Source organism: Glandiceps talaboti, chromosome 5 (assembly GCF_964340395.1).
Source record: "Glandiceps talaboti chromosome 5, keGlaTala1.1, whole genome shotgun sequence".
Taxonomy (NCBI): Eukaryota; Metazoa; Hemichordata; class Enteropneusta; family Spengelidae; genus Glandiceps; species Glandiceps talaboti.
The window spans coordinates 22,766,119-22,787,422 of record NC_135553.1 but is presented as its reverse complement, the minus strand read 5'-3'; the positions used below and the strand labels follow the sequence as shown (position 1 = coordinate 22,787,422).

General features: G+C 36.0%; 3 protein-coding genes across 8 annotated transcripts; 1 reads left to right on the top strand and 2 right to left on the bottom strand.

The window, feature by feature from the left end:
- Positions 1 to 374: 374 nt before the first annotated feature.
- LOC144435994 (transcription factor MafK-like) lies at positions 375 to 21,140 on the bottom strand. 6 transcript variants are annotated; one of them, XM_078124653.1, is made up of 3 exons: positions 21,019 to 21,140; positions 18,407 to 18,487; positions 375 to 6,436 (listed from the first exon to the last, which is right to left on the bottom strand). In XM_078124653.1, the coding sequence occupies exons 2-3, from the start codon at positions 18,428 to 18,430 to the stop codon at positions 5,930 to 5,932; spliced, it is 531 nt and encodes a 176-aa protein (XP_077980779.1). In that variant the 5' UTR covers positions 18,431 to 18,487; positions 21,019 to 21,140; the 3' UTR covers positions 375 to 5,929. The 6 variants fall into 6 exon arrangements, with proteins under 6 accessions (XP_077980779.1, XP_077980781.1, XP_077980780.1 ...); XM_078124655.1 differs by lacking the exon at positions 21,019 to 21,140 and adding an exon at positions 20,729 to 20,792; XM_078124654.1 differs by lacking the exon at positions 21,019 to 21,140 and adding an exon at positions 20,560 to 20,705.
- On the top strand, positions 7,576 to 9,306 carry LOC144435995 (uncharacterized). Its single transcript, XM_078124658.1, has 4 exons — positions 7,576 to 7,655; positions 8,138 to 8,191; positions 8,501 to 8,776; positions 8,887 to 9,306. Exons 2-4 carry the CDS (start codon positions 8,145 to 8,147, stop codon positions 9,095 to 9,097), a joined length of 534 nt encoding a protein of 177 aa, XP_077980784.1. The 5' UTR covers positions 7,576 to 7,655; positions 8,138 to 8,144; the 3' UTR covers positions 9,098 to 9,306.
- LOC144435993 (uncharacterized) lies at positions 9,127 to 13,744 on the bottom strand. The gene is made up of 2 exons (XM_078124651.1): positions 12,885 to 13,744; positions 9,127 to 12,472 (listed from the first exon to the last, which is right to left on the bottom strand). Exons 1-2 carry the CDS (start codon positions 13,299 to 13,301, stop codon positions 9,578 to 9,580), a joined length of 3,312 nt encoding a protein of 1,103 aa, XP_077980777.1. The 5' UTR covers positions 13,302 to 13,744; the 3' UTR covers positions 9,127 to 9,577.
- Positions 21,141 to 21,304: the final 164 nt, after the last annotated feature.

The window sequence follows — 21,304 nt, the reverse complement described above, 5'->3', positions numbered from 1 at the left end:
TGCCACAGTATACAGAAAACTCTGTACATCTCTCAATTAGAACAAAAGTATGATTCCAAATTTTAGATTCTAGGTAATGACATCACAGTCCCAGCAAACAATGCCTTTGTATCTATCATCATCCATGGCCTTGAAGTTCAACCACAGTCCAATGACTAGCAAACAATCATCCATGGCCTTGAGTTTCAACTTATACATCCCATGATAAGAAAGTTTAATAATATGCTTTTGTCAAACTTGGTTGATGGGTGTGATCAATTGTAAAGTTGACAGAGTGGTACATTCTTTGAGGAATCTCTGTGGCACGCATATTATACATATCACAGCTGATTTTAAAAAAAATATTACACACACAAAGGAATTATTTTTGTAGTAGGGTACCTTCTCTTTATTGCACAATATCTATATTAGTTCCTGCAAAGAAAGTAATACCAAGAATGCACATTTCCTATAAATATTTACCTAACTTATTTCCTATCCTACTTTCAAATATTCATTCTGGAATCCAATGTACCATTTATCATTCAAAATGTACCTTAACCTGTAGATCCAACTGTAATTAATGAAGTAATGTAATATTCCATGCCAAAAACCACCATCTTGCAATCAGCACATTTTACCTTATCAACAACATATACTAACTATTGAAATAGCAAAACATGAAAAAAAATTCAATCTTTACACCCGTCTGTCTATGAGCAGTTTCACAAAGCAGCTTTCATTCTGTAGTGTAACAGTGTGTTAGCTTCAGTTTTAACACCACAGTGCCAACTCTTCAGGGAGCATCTTGACATGCCCCCTGTCTACATTAAGTCATATTCTTTGTGTGGAACCAGCACAGTGTTTTTGCTAATAAGGCTGGGAAGTAGGTAAAATCTACCAGGGTTCCCATGTCATTTCACCTGGGTTCCCAAAGAAAATTACCATAGACTTCCACCTTTACCCCTTTCTGTTACTGGAGTTCCCCAGCCTTAGCAAAAACTCTGCCAGCAGCATCTCAGTCAATCATGTGGTGTGCACTTGAATAGTTTTAACCTTGTAGCCACCCTGAGTTAAAACACTGGGCGTTACACAACTCTTAGACTCGGCTCATAAACAGACTACCTTTTAACATGTTTTGAATATTGACATTAAAGTACCCAACATTTCATCATGGTTTGTAATCAACACCTTACTCATTATACAATTCACATTCATTCAATATTACACGCTCACATTAACAAAGTTTTAAGCTACACTAAAAGACCACTTCGTTTCTTTTCTCCTGCTACAACAACTATGCCAAAAACCCATGCCAACTCTTCATGCACATATTAACACTTTGAAATTGAGGCACTTGCATTGTCTGTTGAACGTTCAAGCTCAAGTTGTGTATCACCAACCATTCAGTATTCTGTTGATAGCAAGTACCATTGATGACACCAAGTCGATGTTTTTTTCTCTCAAATCCTTTCAACTGAAAGAATCTATATAATACACTTCTGTATACCATGTATAAGCCAAGTTCTAACAATTCAAACTGAAAAAAAATCTCATTTAATTCTTTAGTTTATCTACATCTGTGTTACATAGTCTATAGCACCAGGGGTATATGCTTGAAAATGTTTCAAATAGCAAAGTTTCTTTTTAAACATCACAAACTTGGCTTGAACATGGTATTTCATTCTTAAAATACTTTTACTTTGCTCATTCAGCATGAACACATGATATAGAATGTTAATGTGGCACCTTTATCCTCACATTTAGTGACAACAAAGACAACCGACTTTAATCATATACTCATGCTGAATACCGAAGAGAGTTTAGGTATATAGCATCTCATTATTTGTTGCCTCACATTATGTATACATCTAGGCAAGTGTGGGAATCTCATGAGCTTTACCTTAACACAGCCCCCTCTATAGATACAGTGTATTGCAGGTTACCGTTCAATGGCCCTGTTTGCTACAACCAGAAGGGAAGCCAGTACGAAACTGCATATTCTACGCTTTAAGATAGCAATGTTGCAATTTCTTGCTACATTTAGTCAGAATGAAATAAACCATTTAAACATTCTATAACTAGACACAGACACACAGGCACCAATGTTTTGATATCTGCATTTGATTGTATGGTGACATGTTCATTTCATTTAGACAAAATGTAGCAAGAAACTATTCATTCAATCTTGCTATCTTAAAATGTAGCATGCAGTTTCTTAATAGTTTCTGTATGATTGTATCAAACACAGCCAGTGAACAGTAATCTGCAGTGCGCTGTAGACAGAAGGACAGTGACTCAAACGACGTTATGTATGCTCCTGCAATGAGGATATCAATATTACATAGGTATGACTACCATACCAACTTGGAAACACCAAAAAAGAATGTATCTTGGATTTTGTCCAAGGATGAACTTTTTTCCAAGACTTTTGATCTGTCTTTTCGAAATAGTGAGGTAAGATGAGCTTTCCAATAAATATAAAATGTATTCTTTACTTGCTGAAAACAAGTGTAAACTTATAATTTGACTTGACAGCCATGCCATAAGATGCGTTATTAGGAGTGATGTCCTTAATTTTAATGTAAATACTTTTGAACTGTTTCAGTAGTGGTCATGGCTTTTTTCCCCCAGTCTTATGTCCTTAGTTGACTATTGTCTGATAAAGCTTGGGAGAATACCCACACATACAGTTTATTCCTCACCATTTCATTACTGTTGCAGTAAAGATTACCTAAATTATCACTAACCACAAAGGATGAATAATCTGGGAGCTAACAGACACAAACTAAAAGTATTGTTGTGACATGATGACATAAACCATCAATGGACACTATCTAACCACACTTACAGCACGGTGGCATCCATGATAGCAAGTTTTCCTTACTGGCCACACAGTTAACCCCATTCAGTGTTTACATTATCTTAATTACAGGTGATTATATCAACATAGCCAAGGCACCCCTATCACCCACTTGTGTAATCTACCACATTCAACAATAGTTTTAGTGTGTGTCTATTGTACAGCTAAAATTATGTTGGCTTGGTGTTTCACGCATGTGACATGACATATAATACACACCCTGGCCTCAAACAGCTTCTAATGCAAAAGAAACAATTATATAGGTGCCATGTACTGTGGTTATGTAGAAGTAGTCAAGTTGAAATGTTGATTATCAATTAGACAATAAACAATTGCCGCCATTAAAATCATCAAGTCTGTGTGTAATGTTTTCATTAGAGGCCTGTTTCTACTACACTGTGAAAGAATAACAATGCTTATCAATGTTCAGTGTAACTGAGCAAAGGATCCTTCTGTGTTTGTTGTGTCTGTTATTGTTAGTATAGAATTGAAATATGTCTGGCTCTGTGTCAAAAACATAATGTCCCATGAGTAAAACACCATGCCTATATCATTTTAGCTATAAAATACCACAATGGTATCTTTCCTGTAGTTGTGTCTCCTTGGATTTTGGCTACACAAAGACTCCCTGTAGCACTTCTATTCAACACAACTCATCAATTAATTAATTAATCAAACAACATTGGCTCACAAGACACTTCTCTGTATTACTACTGTCTTGTTTATACCTTCAATCACATCTGGGTTATTTTCAACTTTTTTATCAATAACAACAATATCTTTTATATTATTAAATATAGAAAACATGATAATAATTAAAATGTTTTACTCATAAAATATGAACTTTTTTTTACTCTGAAAATATATGTAGTTTTTATGGCAAATATACAGAAAACATCTTGTTGGTCAGTGAAAATTCTACAAAACTTTCCAATTTCTTTTTTTTTAAATTACACGGGGTACAAGACAAGTAGGCAAAATGGTCCAAATATATAAATGAGCAGGTTCTTTTCTTTTTTTAAAAAATGTTTTTGCCTTTTATTTGTTACCTTAAATTAGAAAAATATTTATGGGCACTTTGTACTCAGGTATGCCAATTCAAAATATTGATCATACAATATATGTCAAGTACTTGCCACGTTATTGGCATTAAAAAATCAGTTGGTTTGGAAAATCACACATCACAAAATCTGTGTAGTAATTCTTAAAAAATTGTGATTGGGGAAGAGAGCTTGTTTATATATGAATGTGAAGAAAAAAAACCTATGAAATGGTCCATATAAGTTATAAAATAGTTGTGATACTGGAGCCAAGTATGGTGTATTTTTGGAAATTCAAGTACAAAGGCCTTTTAAGACATACAACCAACAAATAGTGTTGTCTCCTGTTGGAGAGGCTTGCATCTCATTGTAGGATATTGCATTAGTTTATACTTGACTCTGATAAAATAAATTATGTATAAAACTTGTGCAGGGAAGGTGGCAATAACTGTGATGATCACAAATACAAAAATTCTCTGTGTAGTAACAATTTTAAATTATTTCCAAACCTCTGAGAATAGCCTCAACCAACTATTGTTGAAAATTGACTAAAATATTTCATTCAAATGATTAGGTCTTGTTAAGTTGTCTGGATGGGGACGGTGTTATATATTTAAAAGTACATGTAGGGTGTTACTTTATATCTAGTTATTGCCTTTTATGTCTGCAGAGGCTGTTTATTACATAAGAGTTATGACATTGTGTTTACAACTGGAAGTCTTAGAAATAGTTGTTGATTTGGCTTGGCCATAGTTTAGTGTCTGTGAATGAACTAAACTTCTTTTAAACTTGTAGTCCATTACATAGGAAAAACTTGTTATTACTCATAAAATTTGTGGGTATGGCAGGCTTTTGTATGTGGATAGCATGATTGATTGCTTGTCATAGTTTTCCTTACAACCAAGGCAATATGGCTGAGTAAAAACACGAGTGGAAGGTCTGTGGTAAAAACAAAGAATGTGTTAGCAACAGTTCATGTTTCAACCTAACAACAGTATGGTAGTGGATGGATGGAAATCTGAAATTTAAATATTGTGGGAGAACAAAAATTGTTGCTATTCAAATCTGAAAATGACCATATGGAAAAAAACCCACATGTCTGATATAATTTACTTAGTCACATTGCAACCGAGGGGTGTAACAGAACAGACATTGAAAACATGAAGACGGTTACATTAGTCAAATCTTAAACACAAGTGAATAAAATCCCTGGTTTAAAAGGTTTCCGTGTCATGGTACCAACTCTACCATGATGTGACAAAATATCACTCGGAAAATATTAGTAATATTCCCTTCTTAAAAATGCATTTCCACTCGAAAATGTTCAAGGTGTTTTGTTCTAAATCTAAAAACTGTAGCACCTGATTGAAAATGTCCATCTCTCGATGATGGACAAAGATGATAGAAGAGATGATACTTGCAGGACAGCATACAGAATGTCTTCATGATATCTGTGACTCTTCTTTTTGATGATTTCACATTTGCATGGCATTAACATTTCTCATGCAAAGCAATGGCTTGCAAAAAAATTCAATATGGAAGAATGCTTTGTCAGGTATATTCAGTACAAAGATAAATCCAGATTTCTTTCTCTACATGGGTACAGTGATCTGACACTGAACTGACATTATAACTACTTCTACCCTCCTCTCTGCCACTGATGCACATTGAGTGGTATATTAGTATTACCCCCTGCCCTCCTATTAGTGCTACATACACTTTATGTTCACTCAGAATAACCACGCCCAGCCTCATCATGAGTCAGCAATTTCTTACTAACCTATGCATAATTTTCTGTTTCCACACTGAATTCATTTTTTGTGTTCAGAATTGGAAGGTTCAAGTATTTTGGTCCCAAGAATATTTTTAAATACAAGAAAATGGGAAAGACGGCTTTACCAATGCAGTAAGAAAGAATTGGAAACAATAGTTGAAAACAGAGCTGATGAGGGGGGATAAAGCTAAAAATATTTGAACTTATAATTTATCTAACTCTAGACAGCATGCTCCAGGTATCAGGATGAATATTCAGTATTTTGATGCACTCTTATTGACTTGAGCTGTCAGAATCATTTGAACTGATAGAACACACAGATTCACCACTTGTAGATGGCTTGTGTTCTTCTCTTTTCTTGTGCTTTGAGAATGTAGCCACAACTTGTATCTCAGATGACATTGCTTTAGGTTGACTTGCAACAATTTTCACTTTGTCTGAGTCCACAGATTGTGCAAAGTTTAAAAGTGCTTCATATTTTCGCCTCAACTCATCTAGTTCTGATCTCTGTGTGTTGTTTTCATACTGAAGCTTAGCCACTTCATCCAACAGAACTTGTTTCTGTATTTCCAGCTCTTCTTTTTGTGAGACACGCTTCTCACGGCAACTTGCAGCATATCCACGGTTTTTCAATGTTCGTCTCCTTTGTTTGAGTCGAGTGACTTCATCTTTAGGGAGTCCCTTCAGATGTTTATTAAGTTCTCTCACCGTCAATCTCACAAGCTCCCCATCAGAGATCTCGTTATACCTTTCTTGTTTAATCCTCATCTTGGGATGAGCCTGTAAAAAATAAAATCCCTGCAGTGGTTACATATTACATCAAATTTTGACAGACCTTTCATTTTGTTATCTTTCTTGTGTGGACAAGTAAGTTGGCAAGAAAAAACGACTAAAAACAAACAACTAAACAACATCAGTACTCCAATTTACAGTACTGTTTGCATTTTCCCTAAAGATGAGAAATGTAATATTTTTTCACTTGGCCTACATATGTGTAAATGAGCTGAATTATTCAAATTTGTTATAAATTGTAACCTGCAAGTCCATGATCAGATTCACCACAGTGCAGTAACCTAATCTTTTCATTCATCCATGTGACTTTTAGCTCTGTTCACTGCAAAGCAACAGATATGTACTATAATTTATAAGTAGTCACACACAAAATGAAGTTTTAATGCAGGGTATCAACACTCCCTGGTCGAGTATACACATACCCTACAGACCAGTCACTGGCTTTCAAATCTGGTGATCATTTCCCACTTTTAGGGTACGTAATCCAATGTTTATCACAACTTTCTGTGCTGAATTTCAGATTTTAGCATCAAGAACTGTAGTAATCCATCAGACATTTACCGACAACGGTAATTGGCTACATGGCTTTACTAAAACACAATCCTGATGCCAACGCTGATGTGTCATGAATTAAACCCGAACAACTACAATTCATCTTCTTCATTTGTGACTTGTAAATTCACAGTACTACAATCGGAATTTTTTTTTTTTCATATTTTTTTCTGACTCATCTGAATCATGTGTCATATATGTATAGAATATTTACCTTTAGAAAGTAAACAGAATAATGCAGTGTTTATATGACTACAAAAGCTCTGGTACATACTTTGTAATTATCAGTAATTTTCCTCCTAAAATGAACATGATACAAGCCGTAAAACCTCACCATATGCAGCACACACAGTATTCAGCCTTTCCTAGTATTGATATACAAAAGCCAGCTAGACACACTGTTTCTGCTGAGTCATCACTCTGCATACTAACACTGTGTACACAATGGGTCAAGTCTTTATACAGTCTCCCACATCCCCTAATATGGTATAACATGAATATGAATGAGGAATGTCAGAGGTCGTGTCTTGACCAACCAGAACAATGCTTGCGTAATAGTTACTTCACTGAGTATCCGCATGATCCGGACGTGTGTAATATAAACATTGAACACGTGTAGAAGACGAGCCAAATTTTCAGCAGTGTTTTTCACAAGGTAAGTGTTTCTTTTCACCAAATTTGTACAATTTCGACTTCCTACATTGAATAAGTCATAGCAGGTTGTTATTGATGAGTTCGAGAGTATGCCATTTTTACGAGATCTGCGAACGTATTTACATGTTGTGAGTGAAAAGCAGCTAGGGCAATGACATTGCCGCCGTACTCGGCGATCAGAAATAAATCAAAAGACAAGGCAATATCGAGTTTGATATGATTTACGATACCTAGGAGAGTATAAGGAGCATATCGTGGTTGTATCGACCTCCAATACAATATATTGCAATATGGATGCACAACAATTTATGAATCACCCGCGGAGTTCCGATCGCGATCCAGCTTGCCCGTGTTGAAAAAGTGTGTACATCATCACGGAGCGTGTATCGCATAAGACGCCTTTGTTTGCCAGAAATGACAATAGTTTGATCCTGTTCTGGCACAAATAACATCGATTTGTGTTCCCTATCTTATTGTAAACAGGATATCCATGATGTCTGAACAAGTAACGATTAAGATACGAAGTACAATTAGTGGGTGAGTATTTCTGCATATCCTGCACGGCCTAGCTTTAGCATTATTTTTCGAACGCTGGGGGTTAGTTTCGTGTAAACCGTCCTGAGTACAGTAACGCTACACTTATTGCAGCTATGTACGGCCATCCAATCGTGTGTCAAACTTACTGTGTAACTTTCAGTTTGACAAATTGATCACCATAAATTAGAAACGTAATACATATCTATAAAGATCCACCAAGTTATTTCTTAGTGCCAAGACAATTTCCTCGTTTTGGTGTATTGAAGTGTAGTTTGTCTGGTTTATTATTATTTATCTTGTTATTTTCAGGTATCACTACTTTCATGTGAGACCACATGTTGATGTGCCACTTCTAGTTGAGAAGGAAGAAAATAATAAAAAAGATCCCAAGGCTATGTCTGTCACGATGCCACCATTATCATCCATACCCAGCCATCTCCACACTTGTGTCACACGTGAAGCTGACAAGCGTTACCCCACTCAGATGGTATCAAATATTGCTGGCAAACAAGTTGGTCGTGTGCCAGCCAATCTGTGTGGCACATTTAGAAGAATTTTGGATGGAGGTGAAGCCACATTGTCTTGGTAAGTACTGATCAATATAATTACACACTGGATACTCAGTTGATTCCTTAACTAGATCTAGCCTTTTTAATATTAATGGATATTTTTTATTGTTTCCTTAAATTTTTCAGTCACTACCTTGGGACAGTGCAACTAAGCACATCACCACCAGCCCAACAGGCATACAAGCATCGGCCAAGATTTGACAGACAAGGAGGGGGAGCTGTGTGTACTTGTACATATCATGTGACAGTACCAGTAGGGAGAAGATGTGAGGTGTCTAATTTATTAGAAGATACTGTAGACAAGATGGGTGGTGACAACTATGTTATGAAAGAATAGACATGGAGTAGTACTGTTATGTTCATATGTTTATTGAAAATAACACATAAATAACTTTATATAATATAACATAATAACATATAAATAGTAATATAACATAAATATATGATTAAGGATCATTAGAAGAACAGTAAACTCTGATATAAATATATATTATAAAGCAATTATTTCCAATTTAAATTTATACAAAGTAATTATACAAAGGCCACTCCAGGCACATTTCAATCGTCATGATTTTAAGTACTGATTTTCATTTCTTGATTTAAAGTTTGATTTGCATGTCATTGTTTTAAGATTTGATTTGTAATTTAACTTAAACTATTCTAAATAAACATTTCACTTTAAAATTATAAATCTTTTCAGTGTGTTGACTTGTATAAATTATCACAATATGATATGTAAACACAGGCTAACTTGGTGAGGTAGTTCTACTTGAAGCACCAATTATGTGCAAGCATTGTTCAGATTGGTTAAGACACATCAACATGTGGTCTCACAATCATGTTCTGTCCCTTCAGGGGATGTGAATCCTGAGTTTACCTGTTCCGCTTGGTATGACTGTACACATTCCCTACAACTACTAAGTACAGACAAAAATGCATCCTTTCGTCTCGCCTTGGTGTACTGCTTGTTTAGCTCATTGATAGCAGCATTTGGGGGTATTAGTGACAGTAGTAGTTCAATTTCATCTTTCAACTGACTGATTGTTTTTCTATCATCTTTCAAGTTGTTTATTTCCTCCTCCTGGGTTACGCTAATTGGATTTACATGGGGCATTCGTTCAGGGTATTTATTCTGTGCTAAATAGTCACTTATAATCTTAAACCGCCTTGCCTTTGCTGTACTTTCAAAATGAATCAATTCTTTGGACAAACAATCACCGGTAACTGAAAGCAGTTTCCTACCAGAAGTTGGCATCAGGTATTTGGATCTACGAAGCAATGCCCTAAAAACTTGAACATCGTGACTATAACTTGGACGAGATCGAGGCCGTGAATCTTTCTCATTGAGAGACAGTAAATCAAATATCACCTTTCGAAGTTGACAGAGACTTTCATAATTTGTAATGACACGTACCCATAGGTCAGAATTTGCAGTATGGCCAACAATACATTTCTTTATGTTTTTATTGTACTCTTCCAAAGCAAAATCCAGCCCTTGGTGTTGGTCTGCCCTTCCTGACCTTGAAACAGATTCATAATTTGGCAAAACTGATGCTAAATCTGGTGGGTAACAGAGCCTATCAAATTCATCCCATGCTTCAATTACAGCATACTTTGGATGTCTACGTCCATTGAAAAGTGATGATGCAATTTGACGACCAGACCTCATCAGAACTGAGTCATTGTTTCTGACTCCCTTTCTAAACATAACAATGGCCATTATGTGCTGAAGCATTACCTCAGTTACAAATTTGTATGTGTCATCACTTTGTTTCTGTTGATCTACCCAATACATGAACTTTTCATATGAGTAGTCAGTTACACTAGTATCCCTTACAAAAGGATAGATCAACTCGTCCCACATACTATCATGAAATTTCATAAAGTTGTCAAATGCTACATGGTGATCATTACAGCTTTTAAAAAACAATAAAGCTTTCTCTGTCTTAAAACCCTGAGACTCACCAAAATCTCTATAAATCACTGGCCAATACATCTCAGCAAAAGCTTTAAGAATGTTCATTTCTTCATGGCCCGGTCCAGTTCTCAATAATACCCAATCAAACTCTCCCTCACCACAATGTATTACTTTTCTAACCAATCCCCATGGTAGGCCATCACATCGAATAAGGACCCATTCACGCTTTCCATCAGAGGTATACTGTTTGATGCCAGCATGTTTCCCTATAGCCTGCAAAACCTTTTTCACAGAAGCTAGGCTTGCTGGATTTACAAAAACCGGCTCAACTAACTGGATATTGGCTTTACTTACAGTACACGAATCCCTATAATTTTTGCTTGTTCTAGAGCTGTTGTTAGTTTTGGAGGGCCCTTCATATGTATGAAAAGTAACACGCTTATTTGAGGTAGGTTTCCTACTTGGTGGACTTATTCTTGTACTTGTGGGGTCATTATTATTTTCCATAGCCTTTGTTTCCTTAGTTATCCATATATCACATGAAGTGCACTTTTTTGTTTTCTTACTGTACTGTTTGTTACAGTTTGGGCAAACTTTACATTCTTCATGAATAATCTGTTTCGTTACTTTCTTTGCTACTTCATCATCAGTTTTGTCCTTCTCTGCCAATATACCATCAATGTGGGATTGATATGATGTCCTCATTTCCCTGTCAAGATAATGTTTCATTTCTGCACTGACATCATTTAGCTGATTAATTACTTCAGTGGACGGTATTCCCCAATTTGTGGGTTTGAGACTTGCATCTTCTTGCAGAATGGATGTAGGATCTAACTGGCATACAATTATGTTTGTCAAAATATCCAGTGTTTGTTTATTGCCCCTTCTTGACAGCCATGTTCGCATAAGTCTCTGTTCATTATCAAATGCGTATTCAATCAACCCATTTGGTGCAGGAGGGCAATTATTTTCCATAGATTTTAACCAATTATTTAATAGATTAGCACTGGCTGCAGTCGTACAATGACCGAATATGTTGGCTGACAGTTCACTCTTGGTTACTGAATGATTGACAGCTTGAACAGCAAAGGTTAAATCAGATACATAATTCAAATTTCTGGCACCATAAATATTTTCAATAGCTTGAAAGCGTTGGAAATCTGTTTTGGACGTTATTCTTTCTGTTGATGTACTTACACCTACACCCTTTTCAGTCCCTTTAGCTGTCACGGCATCTACAAATTCCCTTACAACTTTGTTCTTTTTTTCTATTTCTGTACTCAAAGAAATATTGCACAGTTTTTCAACATGTCGACTTGATTTGTTACTAATAGCCTGTAATGTATCTTCGTAAATGTTCTTATTTTCAATGTTACCGATTTCTCGTACTGCAGCTGTGCGTTTTTCCTGTGTGTCATACCGTGTATTCTTTTCTAATTCTAGTTGATTATTGAGCTTTCGTAAACCAGTGCTCTCTCCTCTTGACTCTGACAGTTCATCAAGGAGTTCGTCTATGTCTGCTGACATCAAGTCATTCTGCTCTTGTAAATGTTTCACCTGTTCTTCATACTCAAAGCAACTGCTACAAGGTTCCCCTACATATTCATCTTGTTTGTGCTGCTTTGTGCTGGTATCTATTCCTTGATGTGTATGCTGGATGTTATCACCAAAGTTGAGCTGTTTACGAGCAACACCACTAGCACCAACATGCACTTTTCTTGGGGGAGAACTGGTCGTTGGACTCGTGTTGTTAGGAGTTGGTTTTCTTTTGATAGCAGTTGTTTGGTTTCTTGCCTAAATCATAATTATAATAAAATATCAAAATTTAGAATTATTTTAACATAAAATAAATGTACAATATTGTATGCTACATGATCTGAAACTTTGAAGACATCAGAATTTTTTCCCCGACTACAGTAAAAATAAAATTAGTATCAATGGAGGAATGTGTTTTGACAAGTTCACTCGCTCTGTCACACTCCCAGTGCATGTCTCCATATTTCGAGTTACCAGACACTCACTACACTGTAAGATACGTTACAACAGTGTACTAATGAAACAAGTAATTACTTCAACCAAATTAATAAAAAGAAATAATTAATGTGAGTATAGAATCGTCGGAAAATATTCACCAGTCTCACTTATTCACTTGTCGAAAAACGCACACAGGTTTACATAGTAACAATGAATCTACTTCCGTATTTACCTTTGATTCCGTAATGACTGGATTGCTGACTTGGACGTGTTGTGTAAATTCGCGTTTCGTAGGAGCGATACTAACACATTTAGTACAATATTTTGCGTGTTTGGCACGGGCACCCAGTCCCTGGAAGCCTTTCTTTAGTGACTGTGGTACATAATGTGCGAAACATAACGCACTATCGTTCGGGAGAGTTTGTGTCCAAGAAGTGTGGCGTGGGTTCGCACACGCTCGGGCAAACTTCCCCTGCTTCCGGTATAAATGTCCACACTGTCCTGTTGTCGAAGACAATGCCGCCGTTACGATACAACTTCCTAGCAAAAGTAATACTACTATCATCACCAGGACCATGAGGATGTAGGAAGCCTTGCTACTTTCACCACCGGTGCCGCCATGATCTTCGACGGGAGGGACTGGAGCCATGCCAAATACACACGCATCGGATAGGAGAACGACACGGTAGATTTTCTAATGCTACGGTAGAATTGGCGCTAATATGGTCAGGTTTGTTATGGTGTAAAGCTTATGTATTTCGGCCAATCACAATTGATTTCACAGGCCAAAAACTAGGGGCATGTGTATTGCAGTCGTGTTCAGCGCTTCCACGTCAAAAACAAGCGATATGATTGGTCAAGAGTTCCCCTAGGCATTCACTTGCCGTTTGAGGGCGGACTATTTTTCTCATTAACATAAAATGCCATATAAGGGGATGTGCTTGACTGTTATATGCGGGCATGATGTATAGAGTACATTTGCATAATGTGTCACATGACCTTCCATTTTGTAATGGTAAAGCAAGGTCAGAATAGACTAGCCTATACTAGAAAGTTCTTTCACTTAGGGACGACATCGAAATCAAAAGCATCGTAATTACGCGTCGCTACGAGTAAAGACTAGTAACTACTAGTAGTTACGATGTACTACGGTGAATATTCATAAGTCTCAACGCATATTCATGTACTTTAGGTTGTAGACAATAAAAAGTAAACACCTATTGTCCGTTATTCATGAGCCCAAACTACGACCATTTACGCGTAGTCTTCATCATGAAAAAAATAACGAAACAAAAAGATTTTCTTTCCTGTGCGCAAATCAGTTTCACGCTTACTTTTTTCAATGTTATTCATTCGATGCCTTCTTAAAGTTCTATGGCATTCGTACAGTCGGCTAGTAAGTCAACTAAGTGTTTCAGATATATTCAGATGTTTACCTAATATGTCTTGCCTAAAAATACCTTGAAGAAGAATTTTTATTCGAAACGTCGGATTTTACATCTATTTATTCGGACTGCCTCACAAGTTCCTTATGCACTTCTCGGCTGGTCAACAAACATGTCGACCATTTTCGTCTGGCTGCTGAACGGTGCATTGATCGTGTTAGATTCTAGTCGCAGGATTCGTCAGTCGAAATCGAACATTGTCCACAAAAACAAATTAAAAACTAAAGCTTGTCTCGCATTTATATATCGTTTGATTTGATTGATTTAGAAGTCACCTAAAAACGTTTTGTTTCTTCAAAATTTTGAGGAAAAACGTCATTTATATAACGAAATTTCGGGCTACGAATAACTGAATACGTTCATCACTTGCGTCTCTATGTTTATATATCTACTGACATCATGCATCACGCCACGTGTTGCCGAACATTGCGATTTCTCAACTCAACCCCATCATTTAGGAATGTTACTGTACCGAGAAACATAAAAAATTAGTTGTTGTTTTAGAATATATAAAACAAATCCCGTTATTCGATGATATAAAAGTCAAAACTGCACTTCCGCAACCCGGAAATTCAACAGCATTTCTTGGCCCTACCATGGCCGCCAAGCGTACGCGTGAGCTTGTAAGTTGTACTGTTAGTTTGTACTGAATATTGAAACTTTGATTTCGTGCATATCTTATTGTTTTTTTTAAATGAATATCGCCCATGAACTTGCACTCATAAAAACATGTGCAGTACTAGTTTCATCAGCACATTACTGGCCGAGTACGTGGTTTTCTTTGACGATCGAAAATTATGACAAACTACGATCAACTACGATAGAAGACGATGTCATCATTGGAAACATGGAAGGTGAGAATCACTATCTATTGTGTGTTGGCGATAAAAAATCACGTGTATCTACGCGTAAAGACGACATCGTTAAGGGAAACAAAGAAATGTAAACTTATTATCTATTGTCAGTTATTCATGAACCTGAACACCTCATTATCTCCCGTTTCTCGTAGTACATCGTAGCTACTAGTAGTTACTAGTCTTTACTCGTAGCGACGCGTAATTACGATGCTTTTGATTTCGATGACGTCCCTTACCGACCACTGGTAAGCTCACTGCCTATTAGCATTGTAAATTATAACTGACTACTTTTGGATTACATATAAGATAGATCTATTAAATTAAATTCATCATACAGACTATAAGCAATTTAGTTTTTTTCTACTGGATGTATTTATACAATTTGAAGTGTGGTGAAACACTTCACCAGTGCTGACTCAGCAGTTTTCAACTGCACTTTTGTCGATGATGATATCCTCCAACCATACACTGCCAAAAAAAATATTGTTTTCTTTGTATTTCCTTTAGAATCAGACCATGTTTATACATTTGTCTACAATGTATAGGAATTCACTAAAAATTTCTGCAGAAGTGTTTTCCACACAAATTATGTTGGTTGTAAGAAAAACACAGAACAAAACATGTCATTCATATACACCAGACTGATTAACCATATAGAGATTATATGGAAACTGTTCAGATTTTGAATTTTATACTATCAATTATGTGATTGATAACATTGCTTGGTACATTTATATTACATGTATAATCCTGGTGTCTTTAGTGTAAACATACATGTAATTTGCCACACTGTCTTATTGTACTTTTTGTATTACCTGGTCATTATATTGCATCAGCCATGATGTACTGTGAATCAAAACACAAGTACTTATGTATGCTAATAACCCACATGGGGTCATGACATTAGATTTTGTAGTATTAACCTCAGTCCCAAACATGCCACCATCTCCTTTGCTTGGGCAAGCACAACACATTTTACCCAAACTAATGTAATTACAGGATTTATAGCTACTAAACCAGTATAGTTAGAAATATACTGGGCTTTCTACAGATGTAATAAATTATATTCTCCTTCAAAGGCCTTTTCAATTCCCTGTGATACAATTTTTCTTGTGACATTATTAACAGTGATAATAATAAATGTTGTTCACTTGAATGGCATTTCTTTCATTTAGGTTGTCATTCCACTAACTTTGTTGACTAGTCCTTATTTTACCTTAACTTGTACCAATTCAGTAGGATAACTCAATCTGATTAAAATCCGATGTATTGTACACTTCATGATTTCTTTTTGGCTGTTATGTCTACTGTCATGTGTTCTTTTGTGAGCGCTCATTATAGTACATCTGACATAACACCATAGTCATTCCCATACCAAATCTAAGCACTGATGAATTTCGCTCAATGAATGAGAACATGTAATGCGCCGAAAACATACGGGTACAGTTCTTCAGAACACTCTGTTAAAAACGTGCACGAGCACAGAGTGCAGACAGCGATGTTATCGTTATTGTTTGGTGGTTCACATTCTTTCAATTTGAAATATTGAGTGTATATATTGTAAGACGGATTCTGATTGGCTACTCTTAAGTACGAGATTTGGTATGGGAATGCCTATGGTGTCAGATGTATGTAACTAGTGCTCACAAAAGAACAAGTGACGGTAAGTGTATCAACCTAAAAGAAATCGCAAAGTGTACAATACATCAGATTGTAGCATAACTGTTAAGAGTACATCATAACAGTGGGCTGCAGTAAATTTTTCAAAATGCATTTAAATAAAATAATAATCTATGGATGAGTTTTGCAGGTTGTACAGTGGAAGGCCCGACTTTAGGAGGGCCTGTAAGCAGTACTACTGAGGTTTGCAAAACCCATATCCGGGCCATAAAGGTTTTATCATATACCCCATGTAATGTCACGGAAACATCATTTGAATCACATATTCATATAACTTGGCAGTGAAATACTATTTTATTTGCAAAATTATAAAAGTAGTGAAAAAAATTAACAAAGCCCAATCACTGAGCAGATGGATATGCCATATTTGGGCAAAGTGTGCTAGGGTGTGATACAGAAAATTACTGCCCCGGTTCGATGCACATGCTCTATATTGAATTGCATTGGAATCGATACTGGATGTATGATAAGAACAATTAAGAAAAGCCAATGGACTGAGAGAGAATGAGTCTGGGTTGTACATGATGATGTACTGAGTAGTAACAGACATATTTAAAGTTGCCAAATATGTAGTTTCTGAAAGATTATACCATTCATGTACTTGTGTGGTACAAACCCATACTAGATGAGTAGATTCCATTTATTTATCTATCTATTTATCTATCAACGTTGTTTGTGGTTACGAATACAAATGTATACTTGTAGCAAATAGTACCATGACTAACACATCATTAGCAAACATTTCAATATGCCATACAAACGATGCCCCTCTTCCAAATGAAATCAAAACTGGTACTTTTAATTCCAGTTTGATAAAATCAACTCCACTAATTTATTCATAAGGGATAATAGATAGGTATTTTGAATCAATTAATTCATTATTAGCTGCAACAAAATACGGATACCTGTGTATGCTCATTCAATTGATATTTAACAGTAAGCCCCATTACTCTTTCTACTGGGCGTTCTTTCATGTTCAACATATTGTGCCAAGTTAGTGGTAATGATATTACTAATACTATATACTTTATTGATCCCATGAGAGGATAATGGGAAACTACCAGCAGTTAAAATTACAATACAACAATACACAAACTAATTATAACAGGATAGACACACAAAAGGTGCACAAGGATATAAGAATTCAAATTGGCACAAGACAGCGACGCAAGAATGATATTTTTAAGGGCATTCCACAGATGGGGTGCAGCATGTGAGAACACATCCACCATGACACGAGCTTGTAGTACTTGGGTTATCGCAATAACATTTGGGCAGATGATCAGTGTCAGGAGAGATGGCTTCATGTGAATTACATCTGATATGTGGGTCGGTGATACTGATAGAGATTTGTATGTGAGTGGTACATGAGTTTTAAAATTCAATTCTATTCCTGTATTGGGAGTCAGTGAAGCTCTATGGGTCAACTACACTTGTGCATACACAATTTTGTAGACATAGCCTGGTCTCCAATGATTTGAATACATTTGAAAAGAATCAAACCTAATTTAAAGGTTATTCCTGGCAATTGCAGGTCTCAATGGAGCTGTTCAGAAAACAAATACTCTGGAAGAAATATCTGGCTAGTTACACATTGAGCCAAATCTGCCCCTAAAAAACAAGACCCTGTAAATTGTGCTCTGTACATGTATGTGTATTTATAGAATCAGTCATTATTATTTTCAAATCAGATTGGAAGTGGATTTCTAAATGCTGTATGCATAATAATCACTGGTAAAACAGCAATGAATGAAAATATAAATTATACATACCATAAGTCCAGTTTTCCGAACCATTGTTGAAACTCTTTGGTCCTTGTACACTAGTATTATTCAAAATATTACAATATATGACTGAAAAAGAAGGAAACAGGAAATGTTATATATATGCAGGTATTTGAAAACGAAATGTTTATGTGTTGGAAAATCACATAGTATTCTAAAAATTTGGAAACTCATATCTACAGATATTTTTTGTTTCTTCCTTATTTATGGCACTCTCTAACATACATGTTAAGTTCACAATGTACTTACACAAAAGACTAAACATATTATGGAATTACTAATTATCCACAATTCTAATTAAATTTTGAACCAGAGAGTATATTTTCTGGGCAGACCAAAACATGAGAAATAACGGGTATATTTTAACAAATGCAAGTCAGAACACTGGTTCCACGTATAACAGATTCTCAATTGATACCATCACTGACACAGGTCAGCACTGGCAGACAATAAATGGTTTAGTTCATCCAAAGATGAGGAGAAACCATGACCTATCTAGGTTACATGATGTCATTGCAATTTGTCTAGGGATACTTTCAAATTTTACTGATAAATTTTGTTTTGTTTATAATCTGTAACTACAAATAAAGCAAAAACGCTGCATTGTTTATCATCTCTATATGCATCATCTACACATGCTGTGACCTGATATACTGGCGAAAACAACTGCTGGTACATTTCTGCTTATGTGCCTGCACAATACATGAAATGGTGGTGCATGGAGACGTCTGTTCATCTCGCTAACAACAGAGTGAGTCATCGTTTTTATGCATAACACTCCACCCATTGAATAATAATTTGACTGGGCTTTGTTCTCCGTCTTACATGCCTGTTTCAAAATTTGGCAGAGAGTCATTTGAAAGAAAGCAAGCTATCTTAATTTTTTAAAAATATGCAATATAAACAATGCTCTTGTTTTGAAACCCTGTATTTTAACTGCAAATCTATGGGGGTATATTCGAATATTTTGCTATTCTACACATGGTTTTTTAACGTTAATGAGTCATCACAGACAGTCCACCCTTGTTGAAAAATTACTAGTCTAGTGAACGAACACAAAATTTGAAACACTTCTTGTGCAAATTCTTGAATCAAATGAGGATTGTATGCACACACACTTAACTGCAGGCTCTGGTCTGCTCATTTTAACCAATATTATGAAACTAACTATTTTCTGCTGAGTTTGCAGTTTGAGATCTGGTGGGGGCAATTTTTAATGCAGAAAATACCATTTATATGTATTTCACCTTAGATAAGGTGTGGTGTTAGAAGGTTTAACATACAACAATTGTTATCCATCATCCTACGAACACAAATCTATAAAATTCAAAACTGAAAAAAAGAAGGGCTGCCTTTTTTCTACTGGTCAATATTTTTCTCTTAAAAAGGCATTAGTCAATTATCAAGACGGCAAATAAATCAAACGTATGTCCACTTTCAGGCCAATTTTGTGACCATTTATGTCCAACTGTTGGCCCACAACAGGAAAAGAGTTTTGGAAACGTAAAAGTTCCATTGTGAAATTCTGAGAATGCTGCCAGGATATGTTGACAAAAAAAAATGCCCCGAATTTTAATCCACAACACCGAACAGGAAATGTGATGTTATCACATCATTATATTCCTAGTCCCCCCCCCCCCCCCCCAAAAAAGAAAAAATATATTATCATGAATCAAACATTATTGACCTCACGTAAATGTGTTGATGTTTTGAATGAGTAAGCACAAGACTTACTAACCAACATGAAAACAGAATAAACACAGATGGGCTGTGATAGTAACAAATATAACTCGCTCACAGAAGAATCAGAATCTGGTAACACTAATTGTATTTAGAAAAGATACGTGTTTTTTTTCGAAATGAACTTGAAATTCAAACTCAAATCAATCATATATTACATAAATTTAATAACTCACTTATTTCTCTATTTAAAGCTCCAAAAACAAAAAAATACTCGACGAAAACTGAAACTTCATTAAAAATGTCGGTCGGGTGTGTCATACATGCAAGCGCGACTTGAATGATCATCAAACAGGGTTGACGCTGAGCTAACGTCTGGTCAACAATATGCTGACCCAGACACTATGGTAGCTCTGAGTTCCAAACCTTTTGATTAAACCCCTCTACTAGATTTCACTTACCGCAAACTCAGCAAAAAAATTGTATACGATAGAAAGAAGACGGGGTACAGCGAGACATATTTTATCATGACCGATAAAAATGAATGACCCGAGAGTTGGGGGCCATTGGAAAATGCGAGCCGAAGAAGGAAAGCAAAAACAATATACCTCTAACGGTGGTATAACTTACAAAAAATACGTGCATGCGTTACATCGGTGACAGAGACACATTTGACTATTCACACTACACAAATATCTGGGGCAACACGAAGTCCAGATTGTGAACTGCATGCTATAATGATGATGATGCAACGTTTACAAAGCATCCACGTGCTTACTACTACAACAAAACAATAACCATAACAAAGGGCTTCACCCGAAATTGATACGAAAGTTCACTAAATATTTACCAAAATGTTATGTTTAGGTGAACAATTTGTCTCGTAATGTTGTGGATTCTATGTATGGTTAATTTCTTACCTTTAATACTGGAAATGGGGTGAAAATGAACCGGCAAACGAGTCAGTTTACGGCCAGACACGACGCGCCTAAAGCGTTTCACTACCGTTCCTGCGAATGATCAACGCGTGATCAGGGTGAGGGGAAAAGTGCTGATTCATCAAAATTGACCTTGGGCCATTACATTGATGTATAGGGAGTGAGGGATTCTACAGAGTGGGGGTGATTCAAAATGATGTTTCGATTTTGAGTAAATAAATAGTACATTGGCCAATTTCACCTGTAATAGATTTGAAGATTTTATTAA